This window comes from Condylura cristata, unplaced genomic scaffold, assembly GCF_000260355.1.
Source record: "Condylura cristata isolate star-nosed mole 26May11 unplaced genomic scaffold, ConCri1.0 scaffold00008, whole genome shotgun sequence".
In the NCBI taxonomy this organism is placed as follows: domain Eukaryota; kingdom Metazoa; phylum Chordata; class Mammalia; order Eulipotyphla; family Talpidae; genus Condylura; species Condylura cristata.
In genome coordinates, this window is record NW_004567109.1 from 28,792,039 (window position 1) to 28,809,699 (window position 17,661).

Below are 17,661 nucleotides of genomic sequence, written 5' to 3' on the forward strand. Positions count from 1 at the left end.
ATATGAATACTTTCTATTAAACTAAGGATGCCCTTAACAAGGGATCCTAAAATAATCCTCTTACCCCCTGGTTTTTCCAGCGTCTTTCCTCTTGCATGGCTTAGCCCAGTCTTTTACTGAATATTTAATTTGATGCTTTTCAGTGTTCCCTATCCTTTTTTCCTTTTCTCTTCCTCCTTTCTTCTGCCAGTGCTTTCAGAAGAACATAGCCGTTGTTTCTAACCTTGTTCTGTAGTATGGAGACGAGTATTCAAAATCTTACAGATCATTTCTTTCATGCTGAGTGAGATTTTTAAAAAGATGCTCAAGAAATTGGATGGTTTCTATTCCTGCGCGTGTGATATTATCTGAACCTAGAAGATCAAATTTGCTGTAGCACCTTTCATCATATTTACTTTAAATACTATAGGTAATATGCCCAGACTTAGTAATGTTATAGCATAAAAAGAATCTTAACACACTTGTGATCATTCATACTGATCAATGGCACTTATATGATATTGATACATTTTCATGTTCAAATGGGTCCTGTGCTTTTTGAGACACACCAAACATGTGAAATGGTTGTTTTTGCAGGCTGATGATAACACAAAAGCAGAATTCACAAAAATGTGGAGATTTAGTCTCCTGAACTTTAGGCCTCAGAATTTCAGGTTAAGATTTGACCTCAACTAAGAAGAGCCTAAAAATCTAGAAATAAAGCAAAAATATTATACAATAAAGTTATCCTATTTGACTTCCTGATTTTGATTTTTGATCAAGTTTTATAAAATGCAGGTTTAATATGAAACCTGCCTGCCCACCAATGTCTAAATACTACCCCATTTCTAATTCCTTAATAAGTTTTATGTTTCACTCCCTTTAAAGGGAATGTATGGTCTCCTTTAAAGAAACCAAGGCCTTGGCCCTCCCTGATGGCGCATCAGGTTAGGACGCAGCACTGTAAGCTGGCTGCAGCCACTTCAGTGCAAGTTTGGTCCCTGGCCCCGGAGGTGGTCCACATGGTGTGGCAGACTGCTCCTTGTCCGCCTGCTGCTCCCTTCAGCAGTGTACTTCATTGGTCTGCCTGTTCTGCTCCCTATTCTGTCTCTGGTGAAGCCTCTCACCACCCCTGCACCTCTGGCTTGTACCCCAGTTCTGTATGCATAAATAAATCAATCTTAAAAAAAAAAAAAGAAACCAGGGTCCTAGTCATTAACCTTAGGCAAATTTGCTGTTAGACTGTATTGGAAGTATTGTGTATTTCTTACTTGCTACTTCCAAGTCTTTTGCTTAACTAAATGGTCTCCTTTATTGAATAAAACCATCTATCTCCTTGATACTTTCACTAGCTGGAAAAGAGGCATACTATAAATGTTAATGAGGAGAAGCTACATTATTTACCCAATATTATGGAGGTCTGATGTCCATTTTTTGCAATCCATTCACATTGATTGTGTCTGTATTTGCTTTAGCTCAAGCCTGGGAGAACATGATGAGTGCCTCAAGCCAGAGCCCTAACCCTAACAATCCTGCTGAATACTGTTCTACTATCCCTCCCTTGCAGCAAGCTCAGGCTTCAGGAGCCCTGAGCTCTCCACCTCCCACTGTGATGGTACCTGTGGGAGTTTTAAAGCACCCTGGAGCAGAAGGTAGGGGATCATGTGCTATTCTCTCTCTTTTTCTTCAACTTCTTCTGAAAAGGTGCTGATGTGATTATACAGCACACGTCTTTAAAACACTGCAGATAAGTACCTTTGGATGGTTATTAAAGTGGAAGAACAAGGTGAGAAATGTGTCAAGACTATTCTGGGCAAGTAAAGAATAATATTGTGTTGCCTGATATTTTGGAGGCACTTCTAAAAATATGCCAGTCCCCTCTTCAACTTATGGATGGAGTATTTACACGCTTGTATTTGAAGAGAGATAGAATTTGAAGTCTGCCTGTAAAATCCTAGCTTCATGGCTATCTTAATGTTCTTTGTAGGAGTTTAGTAAGTGGTGAACATGAACAGCCCATGTTCCTTCCTTCTGAACAGCCCATTCTAGTATTGCTTTTTAGAATATATGTTGCTGTTTTCTCTTTTCATTTTTAGTCTATGAAAATAATGCATTAGGTACATGGACCTTTATAAAATGCAGAACTACTATTCTGATTATATCATATCATAGGTAGAAAATTATAGGTTCAACTTGTTTTAGTTTACCATACCTTTATGATTATGATATTGTCAAATGAAAGGTACCTTGTAATTTCATGGTGTTATGAATAGTAGAATAATAATTATTGTGTTTCCTTAAGATGATCTTGTAATTAAAATCAGTCTTCCTTCATTGATTTTATATCTTTGACTAGTAATAGTCCCCTTCCCTTGCTAAGTAGCCCTCCTCCCCTTTTGAAGATCAAAGATTTCTATTGATATTGTTATATCTCCCCCCCTGTACTCTCTCTTTTCAGATCGTTCCTTAATCATACTCCTTGTATTTATGAATTCAGACTTACTTTCTTAAGAAATCTTAATTCTCTTTACTTTAGTTGTTTTTGTTGTTCTTCCCTAGTCTCTTTGTTTTGGTTGGTTAAGTGGATATCCAAAACTGGATTTAAAGAGGTCATTTCATCAGACTCAATTTTCTAACTTTTCCCTTGTCCTTTTACTAAAATACAAACTACTTTTGCACTACCAAATCAGTCTTTTTCTTCTTCAGTTACACTTTAATCAAAGATCTGGTCACTTTGCTACCCAGTTCTTACATATCTGTGCTAACTCTTCCTTTATTAGTTAATAATTCTTAACATTCTTCAGGGTTTCTTGCCCTTTAAAAATACTGTATCTGCCATATCACTTTTCCAGATACTTAACTCCTGAGGAAACCTCACATGCGGATGTCTTTTGCTAGGTATTTTTCACCCGCTTTTTATTTCCTAGGCACTTGAAACAGCTTCCTTAGTTTTCTGTCAGTGAAGTGGAACAGAGTATATGACATTATCAGAAGTATTTTTGAGTCCTCAATTTAAAAAGTGTTTTAAATCTTTCCATAAGAGTTATGGTAGCAGAGGATATATTTAAAAGTGTACTTTAATTGATTTATAACCACTTCTATGCTATTATAGTTGTAAGATGCTAAACAGTGATTTCTTTGTACATCTGGAATTGGTGACCATCTCTTCTTTGATAGCAGAAACCCTACCAATGACACATTGATGTCTGTTTTATTTTTCTGGCTTCTCAAGTGGCTCAACCCAAAGAGCAGAGGAGAGTTTGGTTTGCTGATGGGATTTTGCCTAATGGAGAAGTTGCTGATGCAGCCAAATTAACAACAAATGGGACTTCCTCTGCAGGAACCCTGGCTGTGTCACATGACCCAGTCAAACCAGCAACTACCAGTCCTTTACCAGCAGAGGTAAGAAAACAAAATCATGACTAAAAGTGCATACCTACTTCACACAGCATTGTGATTCCTCTGTCTTGCCTTTTTCTAAGTCTAATGATCTGTGGAACTGTATAGGCTTTGGATATGGTTTAGTGCATCTGTTGTATGTACGTATATCTATATGGGAAAAGTAAATGTGGGAAAATCAGCTGTTCTCGTTTGCTCTGCACTTGGATGTTTTTAGGAGAAATATTCTTAAGAAGATTGTTCTCAGGTGAACACAGGTTTCTGCTGTTGCTGTTACAGGGCAATCCTGATATGAAATGTGTTGTCTGATTGGGGGTACTTACCTGTGCACTTAAAGGGACTTATAATAAGACTCAACTACAGGCACACACAAAAAGGTTAATAAAGGGTTTATTTACAAAAGAAGGGGAAATGAAGTACTGAATAACTGCGAGAAAGAGAGGGAGAGAAGTTGGTGAATGTGTCCTACCAGTTCCACTGACCTGGAACCCTAATGGTATGCTGAGAGCTGGCAAAAAGCCAAGAGCCCAAGGTACAAATGACAAGAGACCCCCAAAGCTCACATGTCTGGTTTTATACCAGTCTGGTGCCTAAGTCTACCTGTAGGTCCCAACATCCTCCCTTTGGTGATGATGGCATTTGTAGTTTCTCATGTCTTGATGGCTTTGGTCTGGAGTGGGGGTGGAGTTCCCAAAACCTGTGTGAAGTTTGTTGAGAGCATCCAGTCCCCCTAACATTGCCAGAGGTCATGTTAGAGTAGGTCCTGGCCCCTGATATATTGGTTTCAAACCATGTACCTCAGGTTCTATGGTGGCCTCTTGGGAGCTGTGGTGAGGAAGAGCCAGGCAATGTGTAAGTGGCTGAGGAATCTGTTCCTTTCTTTTCAGCTCAGGTATCTCCATTTTTTTCTGTTTTCCTTTTGTGTTTCCATTTAAGATTTTTTAAAAAGGACCCTAAAGCCTAAAAATAAGTTGAAAACCGTTTGACTTGGTTGAAGACTTATATATTTACCTAAGGGAATTAGCTCATACTGTGATGTCACTTTTATCTTGTCTCTGTAAGATATACTGGTCACTTTTAGGACCAATAGGATTCTCTTTCCTTGAGGCCTAATTTTTAGAAGGGCACAAATACCAACTTACTTATTTTGGAGTCAGTGAGAGAACAGAGTGACCTAGGACCAAAATTAGAAAGTATGCACACAGGATATTTTTATGCATTTGGTTTCCTTTCTAGTGCTGATTGACTCCTCAGATTTGGTGGTCAAGGTTATAATAAGGTCATACATTACTCCCAACTAAATATATATTTCCACCTTTAAAAAATATTTTTTTTCATTAGCTTCAATCAGATGTGATTGTCCTTTTTTAAATTTATATATATTTTTGGGGAGGGTAACACTGGTTAACTCTGAATATGATTCAGAGACAAAGGGTCACACCTCTTCTGATGCATGGCACCACACCACTCCCACCCCAAAGGCACCCACAGCCCTTTACCATAGTCCATTGTGCCCCCTCCCCACTTTATTTCTCCTCCTCCCATCTTGTAGTTTTCCAGTCAGATTGCTAAGGTTTATTATTGGCTTGTTTTTGTCTGACCTTTTGTTTCTCTATATTCCACATATAATAAGTGAAACCATTGATACTATTCTCTTTTTGGCCATTTCACTTCACATTATTCCCTCAGTTTCCTTGTTGTTGCAAATGGCAAGAATTTAAGTGTTTTTTTAGTGTCTAAGGAGTATTGTGTATATATACCCATCTTTTTAATTCTCTCATCTGTCCTTGGGAACATAGGTTTTTTCCATAATTAGGCTATTGTAAATAGTGCTGCAGTGAACATAGGAGTGCAAATCAGTGTGTTTGCATTCTTTGGTTAGATACCTAGGAGTGGAATTGCTGGATCATATGCAGATCCATTTTTAATCTTTTTTTTTTTAAGACTTATTTATACATACAGAACTGGGGTACAGGCCAGAGGTTCAAGGGAGATGCGAGAATTCACGAGAGACAGAGTAGGGAGCAGAACAGGCTGACTGACGAAGTACACCGCTGAGGGGAGCAGCAGGCGGGTCAGAAGAGGTCTGCCACGCCATGTGGGTCCTCCAGGGTAGGGATCAAACTCGCACTGAAGCAGCTGCAGATAGCTTCATAGTGCTGTGCTTTCACCCATTGTGCCACCAGGGAGGGCCCCATTTTTAATCTTTGGAGAAATCTCCATACTGTTTCTGTAGGTTGTAGACTTCCCACCAACAGTATGCAAAGGTTCCTTTTTGCTCCATATTCTTACCAATGCTTTTTTAAAAAAAAGTTTATGCATACAAGAACTAGGGTACAGGCCAGAGATATGGGGGTGAGAGGATTCACCAGAGGCAGAATGGGGAACAGAACAGGCAGATAGAGTGAAATATACTGCTGAGGGGAGAAGTGATTGAAACAGGAGAGGTATGCTGCATCATGTGGGTCAGGTCCCTGGCTGGGGATCGAACTCATGGTGCAGTGGCTGTAGATAGATTTATAGTGCTGTGGCTTAACCCCTTGTGCCACCAAGGAGCCCCCACCCCCCAATACTTTGTGTTTCACACTTTTACAAAAATATAATCAAAGTCTGGATCAATTTTTTACTCTTGAATTTATAGAGCTGTTGTAGTTAGTATTCATGTTCAGTATTTTTTTAGAGAAATTTACATTTTTTATGGATTTAAATTATTTACATAATTTTAGTGGATTTAGTTATAATAAAAATTGCATGTTTATAAGATCAATTGAAACACCAAACTAAATTTCCTTTTTGGTGAAGGAACATTAAACCTTTATATCTTTCTTCATATATGTCTAAATCTATTTTTGGAGCCATCTTTCTGACTGCAGAGGGCAAAATCAGAACTAAATATTTATATCTGCACAATTATATTGCAAAGAAATTTCTTCTCTCCTTTGCAGCCCTCATAGGTTTATTTGGAAAAATGTCAAATCCACACAAAAGTTGAATGTATACCCATATACTTTTGACCTAAATTCATCAATTGTTGCCATTTGCCACATTTATTTTATCCCTGCACAAACCTGCATTAATGTGAGCATATCCACTTTATTTATATATTTATTTTTAAAGATTTGTTTACTTATGTACACAGAACTGGGGTACAGGCCAGAGGTGCGGGGGCGGTGAGAGGCTTCACCCGAGACAGACTGGGGAGCAGAATAGACAGATCGACGAAGTACACTGTTGAGGGGAGCAGCGGTCGGGTCAAGAGACGTCTGCCGCGCCTTGTGGATCACGATCTCCGAGGCAGGCAGTGATCAAACTCATGGTGAAGTGGCTTTAGCTTCTTAGTGCTGTGCTTTAACCTGCTTTACCATCAGGGAGGGCCCCACTTTATTTTTAATGAATGCTTTGAAGGTTAGTTGGACTTCACCAAATACTTCCGTTATGTCTCCTAATACTTACTTACATACAATATAGTTCATATAAGGAAGAAATTTAACATAATCTATCATCTAACATATAAGCTATATCAATAATTGCTCCACCAGGGAGGGCCCTTACCAATAATTTTTTGTAACTTTCATTTATATACTTATAAATACATATAATTTTTCTACTAAATGAAATAAATTTTTAAAAAATCAAGATCCCATCAAGGATCAGAGTTACATTTAAATGTCATATTGCTTTGATTTTCTTAAGAAATTTTCTTTTTTGGGCCCTCCCTGGTGGCACAGTGGGTTAAAGCATTGCACTAAGAAGCTAAAGCCACTTCATCATGAGTTCAATCCCGCCTGCCCTGGAGGTGACCACATGGCTCGGCAGACCTCTCCTGACCTCCCGCTGCTCCTCTCATAGTGTACTTCATCTCTCTATGCCTGTTCTGTCCCCCGCTCTGTGTGTGGTGAATCCTCTCACCGTCCCTGCACCTCTGGCCTGTACTCCAGTTTTGTATCCATAAATAAATAAATCTTTAAAAAAATTTTTTTTCTTTTTGTAATCTTAACACTTTTGAAGCATATCTGCCATGTTTTCTGTAATGTTCTTAATTTATGTTTCTCATGATTAGCTTCCTGAGAAACTGACTGACAATAATAACAATAATAATACATAAAGAATCATAGTATTGCGTGATGGTCATATTTTAAGTGGCAAGCAACAAGAAGTGTCAGTGTGATAATTAAGTTGATATTGTCTGTGTTTCTCTACTGCAAAAGCAGCTGTTTTTTCATTGCAATTATATATAATGTGAAGGATGGTACTTGAGACTGAGTGTCCTGTTCCCCAGCAGTCTTTCAGCCAGTGACTTTACTGTCCTTTGACAATTCTTGCCTAAGTCAGTTATAACTTTAGTATTTTAAATTTTCTGTTAAATATTTTTATAACTCCTGGGTTTTAGGGTAACTTCTTATAACAGTTATTTGTGAATGATGAGGAATCTCTAGTGAGTGAGTCTGTTACAAGGAAACAAAGCTTAGCTCAGTTTAAGAGAAACTGAACCAAGTTAGTAATTTTATTTCTGTCTTTTCACATTGTTCAACACTATATTTTAAAATTTATTTGATAAGATGGGGGCGGGAGGGATTCTTTAAGACCAGAGTAGAATGTATTTGTTGCATCTTTATGACCAAGTAGAGAGCTTCACACTTAATACATTTATTTTCATATATGCTATCTAAGTAGAGGTCAGATGATCACTCTTAAAATGATTGTAATGGTGAAATTAGGTGTCACTAAGTAGCACATTAAATTGATTGTTTCCTGTACTAGGCCTAAAAATCAGTAAAGAGTGGTTTACTCTATTGGAATGATGTATTAGAAACACTGCTGAATTTTAGTAAAAACTCAAGTCCTGAATTACAGATAGTACAGACAAAACCATGGCAAGAAATGAACATGTTTTAAAAAATATTTTAATCATTATTCAAGTATAAAAGTGTTTAAGAAGCTTTCATCTTTGGGGAACAACCTCAGTAATAAATTTTGATGCTCACACCATGGATAAATCTCATAAATACTAGGTTAAATTTATGAAGCTAAAATATTATATACTATGTATTTTCATTAAGAGCAGACAAAACTAATTAGTGGCAATACAAGTGAAAATAGCAGTTACCTTGGAGAAAGAGGGACAAGTCTTTAACAGGAAAAGTTCGTGAAGAAATGTTTTAGAGCAATGGAAATGTTCTGTATCTTTAGTGGTGATTACATGGGGGAGGAGGGAGTATGATTTGATGATGCCAAATGGAGATACAGTCAGAGACATATTCATAATATAAGCTCAGTCCTTTGAGAAAACTCAGGTTAATGGGTTGAATATCTTGTGCTATCTTTGAAAAACTATGAATTGCAGGTTTCACTTAAATTTCACTTATATTTTTTACTCTATTATGCCTCAGTCTTGAGCTCTCAAACTGTTTACTTTGTTGATTTACTTTTTATAGGTGGATATTTCTTTATTTTCTGGGAGTATAACTCAGGTTGGAAGTCCTGTTGGAAGTGCAATGAATCTTATTCCTGAAGATGGTCTTCCTCCCATTCTCATCTCCACTGGTGTAAAAGGAGGTATGTGGACTCATATATGTATTTGTTTTTTAAAGCTTTTTTAAAAATTTATGCATACAAGAGCTAGTATATAGGCCAGAGGTGCGGAGGTGGGGAGTGAGAGGATTCACCAGAGAAAGAGTGGGGAGCAGAACAAGCAAATCTACTGAATTACACTGCTGAGGGGAGCAGCAGGTGGGTCAGGAGGGGTCTGCCACCCCATGTGGGTCAGCTCCCTGACTGGGGATCAAACTCCTGACACAGTGGCTGATTATAGGCTTGATAGTACTGAGACTTTAATCCTTGCACCATCAAGGAGGTGCTGAATTCATGTAGTTAAACAAGCATAGTTATAGATGTCAGATATTCCCTTCTAATTAATGAAAGGATCTGAAATGTTAAGTAGTAACCACCCTTTTCTTCTCCCAAAGAAAAGTCAGTGCCCTGAAAACACTTGTTGCTGGTAGTGATTATTTTAGAGTAGATGTTTGTGTTTTTATATTACAACATCATTTCATTTGTTAGAAAGTGGTAACATTTTCATTTATGAGTGATTCATAAGCAATTTCCTTTTTTTTCAAAGCAAGTACATAATACTTTGAAGAATTGCGTATGTTGTAGGCTTGATCTATATGATAAAGTCAGCATGTTGATTTTTTTGTTGTTGCTTTGAAATGTAATACACACTCGGAAATATGCAATGAAGTGGAGAGCACTGAACTTAATGGAAATTTTATATTAAAAATATTTTTAGAGAATCCTGATAAAAAGTAAACTTAATATCTAATCATAAGAATGCTTAACTTGAGGGCTTTCCTGGTGGTGCAGCAGGTTAAGCTACAGCACTAGGAAGCTATTTGCACATAACCACTGCAGCACAAGTTCAATCCCTGGCCAGGAGCCTTACTCACATGGCACAGCAGACCTTTCTGTCCCACCAGCTGCTCCCCTCAGCAGTGTATTTCAGTTGATGCATCTGTTCTGCTCCTCACTCTATCTCTGGTGAATCCTCTCACCTCCCCCCTGCACCAGTGGGATGCATAAATAAATATATTTTTTATAAAAAAGAATGCTTAATTTGATGTGAAAGTTTGTTGTTGATATATCTGGATCAGCATCCAGTCAGTATGTTTTCGGTAAATGATTTATCAATAATATCTTTCCTGTTCTAGTCTTTTGCCTATCTTCCTTTCTTCTATCTTTCTCTCCTTGTGTTTTATCTTCCACATTGTTGCCAGTTATCTTTTTAAATTTATATGTATATTACATCATTCTTTTTTTTTTTTTTTTTTAACAATGTTTGCTTTCTTTCCTAGGAGTAGCCCCTATAGAATTTCCACCCCCAATTCACCTGTGCACTGTCACCACAGTTCCCTTAACTCTTCCCTTCCCTTGTTTCGATTCCTCTCCCTCCCTTGCAGAATGTCTCTGGTTTCTAGTTATCTGTTTATTTTGGTTTGTTTTTGTATATTTTTTATTGTTACTATTTTTTCCCCGATGCCTTATTTGGTTCCCTTACAGTCCTCCTATAAGTGAAGCCATCCAATATTTTTCTTTTTCTTTTTGACTTATTTCACTGAGTATAATTCTTTCCTACTCCATCAGTTATCTTTTTAAACAGATATTATAAGTTGTGTTTTCTTAGAAACATTCAGTGGAGTCCCAATGCCTTCAGTATAAATTACTTGTCTTAGTTTACAGTGTTCACTAGGAACTGCCTGCAGTTTTTCTTAAGTGTTGTCCAGCTAATACTCCAGTACTCTACCTATATACAATAAATTACTTGTTATTTTCTGATTATTCACTTTTCATACTTTTCATTCTTTTGCTGTGGAATGTTGGGAAGCAACTGAACTTCAGAGTTGGAGACACCAGTGTATAAATCTAGGGTAGCCATGTTACTGCTCTGGATCAGGTCACTTAATGAGGGGGGCATTATTAACATGACACTGGGAAAGCAAGTACAAACCTATGTCGTTCACCCTATCTGTGAATCAGCTACATACTTATTTCTTTCCTGTGAATTATATGCACATCCCTCCATCAGATTTGTCCATCAGATTTTGTGCCTTTCACCAATCTCTTAACATTGTTTTTTTTTTCCCCCTTACAGACTATGCTGTGGAAGAAAAACCATCACAGATTTCAGTGATGCAGCAACTGGAGGATGGTGGCCCTGACCCACTTGTATTTGTTTTAAATGCAAATTTGTTGTCAATGGTTAAAATTGTAAATTGTAAGTTAGAACTTTACTTTTTTTTACATAATCAGATTACTCATAGGTGCTAGAGCTTTCAGGTTCACTACACAAAGTTTTTTTTTTTTTTTTTAAAGATTTATTTATTTATTCATACAGAACTGGGGTACAGGCCAGAGGCTCAGTGGCGGTGAGAGGCTTCACCAGAGACAGAGTGGGGAACAGAACAGGCAAATCGACGAAGTACACTGCTGAGGGGAGCAGCGGGAGGGTCAGGAGAGGTCTGCCACACCATGTGGGCACCTCCGGGGCAGGCAGGAATCAAACTCATGCAGAAGTGGCTTTAGCTTCTCAGTGCAGTGCTTTAACCCGCTGCGCCACCAGGGAGGGCCTACATATTTATATAATGTGATATCTTACTAGAAACTTAGGGCTGAGGAAGTGTTTTTTTGTTTGTTTGTTGTTGTTGTTGTTGTTTTTTAATCAATATGTCCTGAGAACACTTTGGGGAAACTTGCTTTAATCAGAGGGATGAGATAGAGGTACTCTCTTTGGAAGAGAACCAAACAAAACTTGAACTGACCTAACTTTTTACTGAGATGAGTGTGTTAAGTCACAACTTACCCCAGAATAATTGATGGTAGATAAACTATTCAGGAGGGTCAATTAATTTACATACTAGGTTAAATGTCAGAAGCCTAAATCATGTGTAAACCTTGTTTGGGAGAACTGCTATTAAATTCACATAGTAAAACTTAAGTATGATATAAATTAAGATTCAGGAAAACTTATTTTTGGTGCAGGCTCTTGGGCATCAAAATGAGAAAGAACAATAACTTAGAATCTTGATTCTAGGTTGGTATTATAAGATAGAGAATGCATTATCCTGGGCAAACATTAATGGACAGTTTGAACAAGAGAAAGGCAACACTGAGGAGTAGTCCTCCAGGTCCCACCATATACTTGCTTTTAATTGGGAACCAGAAATACTCTATCATTTCCTCAGAGGTCCTATATTGATGGAATGTGGGTTTCTGTGTGGTGGTGGTTGTTGTTTCTAGTTGCACCCTTGTGTGTTTGGCTTGTTATTAATGATTGCCTCCCTTTCTCCTGGGGTCAGTTTTTAAAATAATTTGCTTAAAATGTCAATTTACTATATCTTTTAAGTTTCATATAGATAATAGCTAATCTAGACTTCCTGATAGATACATACACCATTTTAACATAGTTGGATTGCGTGGCTACTGTTGAAGGAATTTCAAGTAACAACCCCCAAATTGAAAGAAAAGGATCTTTTATCAGTTTTGATTTGCATTATGATATCCAGAGTATTACTTGAGCTCTTTTCCCCCCTTTCTTTGCAGATCCCTTTGTGTTTGTGGGATATAAATGTTAAGTGCCAAGGATCGAACATTAGTTTTTAATTACATATGGCTGTGTTATTAGAATTTTATATAGCTTTAAAGTGAAAAGGAAGTAACAGAAAACCATCCTTTTACAACTATTTATAGCATGAAACCAAGTGAAGTCATATTGCTCACAATCTGGAATTTTCTCTCAGAATGGGCTATAATTAAAATAGCTAGAATCTCTCAGTCCTAGATTAATGGTGTACATAAACATATGGTATACAAAAAAATACACAACCTGAATCCAAAGCAATCATACTAGCTTTTACTACTTTTTCCTTGTATTACATAAGTAATTTTTTTCCTTGGTGAAGTGATTTTTAAAATTAAAGGTGATAAACTATGTCCTTTAGTCATTATAACCTAGAATATGTTGTTTGATTTTATTTTTAATGGGCTGTTAATTTCTTTTAATAATTACACCATTTAATAACAGGAGTTAAAAGTTTTAAATGCATTTTCTCTCACTGTTACTTCTTTACTTCCCTTCCACTTGTTTTTTTGCATGTTTTTGGCTCAGTTCAGTGACACTTGGCAGTTGAATTATACAGGCTCAGTTTGACCTCTTGTATTTTTTGTCTTATTTTATAGATTGATGGCTTTTTTTTAAGGGTAAGAATTGAGGGGAATATTTTTGTATTTCTGTCTACAGATGTGAACAGAAAGTGCTGGTGTTTTACAACCAAGGGAATGCACGCAGCTGGTCAGTCTGAAATAGTCATTCTTCTGCAGTGTCTGCCAGATGAAAAGTGTTTGCCAAAGGATGTCTTTAATCATTTTGTGCAGCTTTATCGAGATGCTCTGGCAGGTGGGAATGCTTTATGACTTAGTACCCTTTAAGATCATAAAAACATTTTGGACTCAGATGCAAAATGATAGTCTTATATTTAGAAGCCTGACATAGGGACTTGGTTAGTTATAAGTTAGAATTTGCCATGAAAAGAAGAAATTAAAAATTTTAGTATTTGACCTGGTGTGGCTATCATTTACAGATGTTGGAATTGAATTGTAAAGAATCCATTCATTGTCATGATATATCCAGTAGGAGGAAGTATAATCATAATTTATTACTAGTTTATTCAGATAGCAATATATATAAATATATGTAAAATAAACACTCTTCTTTTTCCCCCAAGTTTCAGAAACCACTAATAAACAACTTTATTTGGTTTCAAGATAACCTGTAAATATTATTAAATGTAACAATGTGAAAGTAAATTCATAGTTACCTGAAGTTAGAGAAAACACAGGATGCTAATGTGAAGACACAAAATTAAAAGTAAAGAGAGAAAGAAATATATTTGAGTGTATTATTTGGCATTACAAAATTAATCTTTTTATTTAACAAAAGCGGTAAGAAAAGGTCTAATTGGGCTAAATTCTCATTTACCAAACAGAAAATAGGACCATATCTATAATTGATAAAATAGGGAAAGAGCACTGTAAGTATTAGACCCTAAATGAGTAAGAACTTGTCTCTGAGCAATAAGACTTGGAAAAGGTTGGCTTAGAGTGATCAGGGTACTGAAATTATTTTCTTGTATTATTTGATATTTCATAAATAAATTAAAACCATAATTTAGTCATACTGTCTGAGTGTGGTGATTTCCCTTGTGGGACTCTATGCTAGAGAAATTACCCAAAATATATAATGTACTTTGTATGTGAAAGTATTTATTGCAGCATTACTTTTCAAAAATGTTATTTATACATATAAGAACTGGGATTAGGAGGGATGAGCGGATTCACCAGAAACAGTGTGGGAATAGAACAGTGGATGTACTGAAATATACTGCTGAGGAGAGCAGTGGGTGAAACAGGAGATGTCTGTGCCTTGTGGGTCAGCTCCCTGGCTGGGGATTAAACTCACGTCTAATGGCTGGATAGCTTGATACCACTATGTCTTTAACCCCTGCACCACCAGGGAGGCCTTATTAAAGCATTATTTAAACTTAGAAAAATTTAGAGGCAGCCTGCCATATATGCCTTCAACTGGCTATAGGTGAAAATTTTGACTTTGCTATACTTATTAGATGTATGTGTCTTAGAGAATACTTTTTAGCCATTAAAAATATTATCTGTGGGGCCCTCCTTGATGGCTCAGTGGATTAAAGCACAGCAGTAAGAAGCTAAAGCCACTTCAGCATGAGTCCCATCCCCGCCTGCCCTGGAGGTGATCCACATGGCGTGGCAGACCTCTCCTAACCTGCCTGCTGCTCCCCTCAGCAGTGTACTTCATCAGTCGGCCTGTTCTGCTCCCCACTCTGTCTCTGGTGAATCCTCTCACCACTCCTGCACCTCTGGCCTATACCCCAGTTCTGTATGCATAAATAAATAAATCTTTAAAAAAAAAGTATTATCTGTGAACAGACTGTAATAACATGGAAAGTAAGTTCAAATGCAAGATATAAAGTATTTTTCCTTGTGGTGAGACCTTTTAAGATCTATTCTTTTGGCATCTTTCAAACAGTATTGTCAACTATATTTAGCATGTTGTGCATATATCCTCACTAATTAATTATTTTATAACTGGAGGTTTATACATTTTGACCACTTTCACTAACTTTACCCATTCCCTACAGCTCCTGTCTCCTGGCAATCACCAGTTTGTTCTCTATTTTGTACAAGTTTGGTTTGATGCATTTTTTGTCTTTTTAGGTGATACATAAAAATAAAATACTATGGTATTTGCCTTGCTATGTCTGATTTATTTCAGTTAGTATGATGCCTTGAAGGCCCATATAGGTTATCACACAAGTGGGAAATTTTCCTTCTTTTTTATGGCTGATTAATATTCATGTATATGTATGTAGTCATAATCACATTTTTCTTCTTCATCAGTAGAGACTTAGCTTGCTTCCATACTTGGCTATTATAAATAATGCTGAAATTAACATAAGGATGAAGATCTTTTTTTAAGTTAGTGTGTTCACTTCTTTTGGATAAATACCTGAAATGAAATTGTAGGATCATACATGGGAGTTTTGTTACATTCTGATTTCCACAGTGGCTGTAAACAAATATTCACAATGTGGATTTGAATGGAATAGGAATTTTATCTACCAGATTATTTGTCTGAGAGTTAATCTCTGTTTCCCTGGTCTAGATTAAAGGTGATGTTAAGTCTCCCTTTCTTACTGATTTCCTATTGATACTCTTCCTATTGATTAACACAGAATCAGGTACTACTGATTCATGGGGAGTGCTATCCCATCATATTTACAGGCACATCTTTCTCCCACTTATGGGGAAGGAATTAACCATCAAGAGCCATGTAGAATTCTGCCTGCCACATAGTATTTCTATCCTCCCTAACACGACGCTAACTTCAGCACACTTGTTCTACGTACTTAATACTTTAACCAATTCTGCTGTTGTTCCTTAGCTTACTTAACCTTTTACAAAATAAGAAATTAGTGTCCTTATTCAGTTATTTCAGTATTCAATATATGTATCAGGAATCAGTACTTAATTCATCAAAATATAATTCTATTTTATATTTCTCCACATCTTTTTTATTTTTTTAGTAGCCCATATTTCCATTTGGATTTGCTTTTCTTTCTGAAATATATCTTTTTGTTCTCTTAATGAAGGTCTGTGATTGATATACTTTGTATATCTAGAAATTTTTTTGCTTTGCTAATTATTGCGCCTTAACAGTTAAGTAGTCACAAATTTTTTTTTTAAGATTTATTTATTTATGCATATAAGAACAGGGATACAAGCCACAGGTGCAGGGTTGAGTGGGTTTACCAGAGACAGAGTGGAGAGAAAAACAGGCAGATAAACTGAAGTATACTGCTGAGGGTAACAGCAGGCGAGATAGGAGAGGTCTGCCACTCCATGTGGATCAGCTCCCTGGCTGGGAGTCAAACTCATGCTGCAGTGGCTGCAGATGGCTTCATAGTGCTGTGCTATAACCCGTTGCACCACCAGGAGGGCCCAGTTAAAACATTCTTGAACTGATTTCCTCTTTTCATTCTTTCCTTCCTTCTCTTCCTTTAATTTACTTGCTCTTGGCAAATGCTCTGAAGATAGTATTCCGTTATCTTCTGGCATATGCTGCAGTAGAATTTTTAATTTTCTTTTTCAGTAGGTGGCTATTGAGTTTTCTTTTTGGTGCCTTTTTGGTTTTTTTTTTATCCTTGATTTTTAGCAAGTCTCCTGGTAAAGTTCTGTGTGTTTTTCATACAGTAATTTCCAGACATGTAGTTCTATGAGCCTACACAGATACAATCGTACCCACCACTAAAATCAAGATATATCATTTCCTTATCTCTAAATATTGTTTTATCATCCTTTTTTATTTAATTCCCTCCCCTATGTCCCTGGCAAATAACAATTTTATTTCTATTCCTGTAGTTTTATGTTTTCTACAAAGTCTTATATATAAATGAAATCGCACTTTTGTGTTTGGTTTATTTCATTTAATGTAACACTTTTGAGATTCATCCATTTAGTGTTTATATGTACTATGATTTGTTTATCTGTTCATGTGCATTGTATGAAAAGTTTCAGCTATTCTGAATCCTTCCCAACACTTAGTATTGACTGTTTTTTAAATTTATTTTTTGCTTTTTGAATAAGTGTATTTCATTATGTTTTAATTTGCATTTCTCTAATGACTAATATAGTGAACATCTTTTCATATGCATATTTGCCATCTGTAGCTCATCTTTTGCCCATTTAAAAATTGGGTTGTTTCCTCAATTAGTTTTTAGTACTTGATAAATTTTGGATACAAGTCCTTTATCAGATAGTATGTTTTGCAAATACTATATTCCAGCTCATGACTTGTCTTTTCATTTTCTTTACTGCTTTCAAAGAATAGGGCTTTTAAATCTTGAGGAAGTCTAGTTTATCAATTTATACTTTAGTTTCTTATGAAATTTTCTGTATTTTTTCAGAAGTTTTACAGATGTAGCTCTTATAAACTGATCTGTAATCCATTTTGAATTGATTTGTGTACAGGGTATGAAGTAAGACTTGTTTTGCTTATGGCAATACATTTGTTTCAGTACCACTTGTTAAAAATGACTATCCCGGGAGGGAAATGCACGGGACTATGGTGGTGGCACAGGGGTGATTTGGTGATGGGAAACCCGTGGGGATTACAATTGAGATGAAAAAAAAATGTGAAAA

At 36.5% G+C, this 17,661-nt stretch overlaps 1 protein-coding gene across 1 annotated transcript in view; it reads left to right on the plus strand.

Moving 5' to 3' along the window:
• The window catches only part of ZFYVE9 (zinc finger, FYVE domain containing 9), a 102,424-nt gene that overhangs the window by 55,924 nt on the left and 28,839 nt on the right, over positions 1–17,661 (plus strand). The window contains exons 6-11 of the mRNA XM_012722121.1: positions 1,455–1,631; positions 3,212–3,381; positions 8,814–8,934; positions 11,027–11,149; positions 13,172–13,335; positions 15,626–15,701. Of these exons, the coding sequence (XP_012577575.1) occupies positions 1,455–1,631; positions 3,212–3,381; positions 8,814–8,934; positions 11,027–11,149; positions 13,172–13,335; positions 15,626–15,701 (831 nt within the window). The remainder of the gene's footprint in view (positions 1–1,454; positions 1,632–3,211; positions 3,382–8,813; positions 8,935–11,026; positions 11,150–13,171; positions 13,336–15,625; positions 15,702–17,661) is intronic.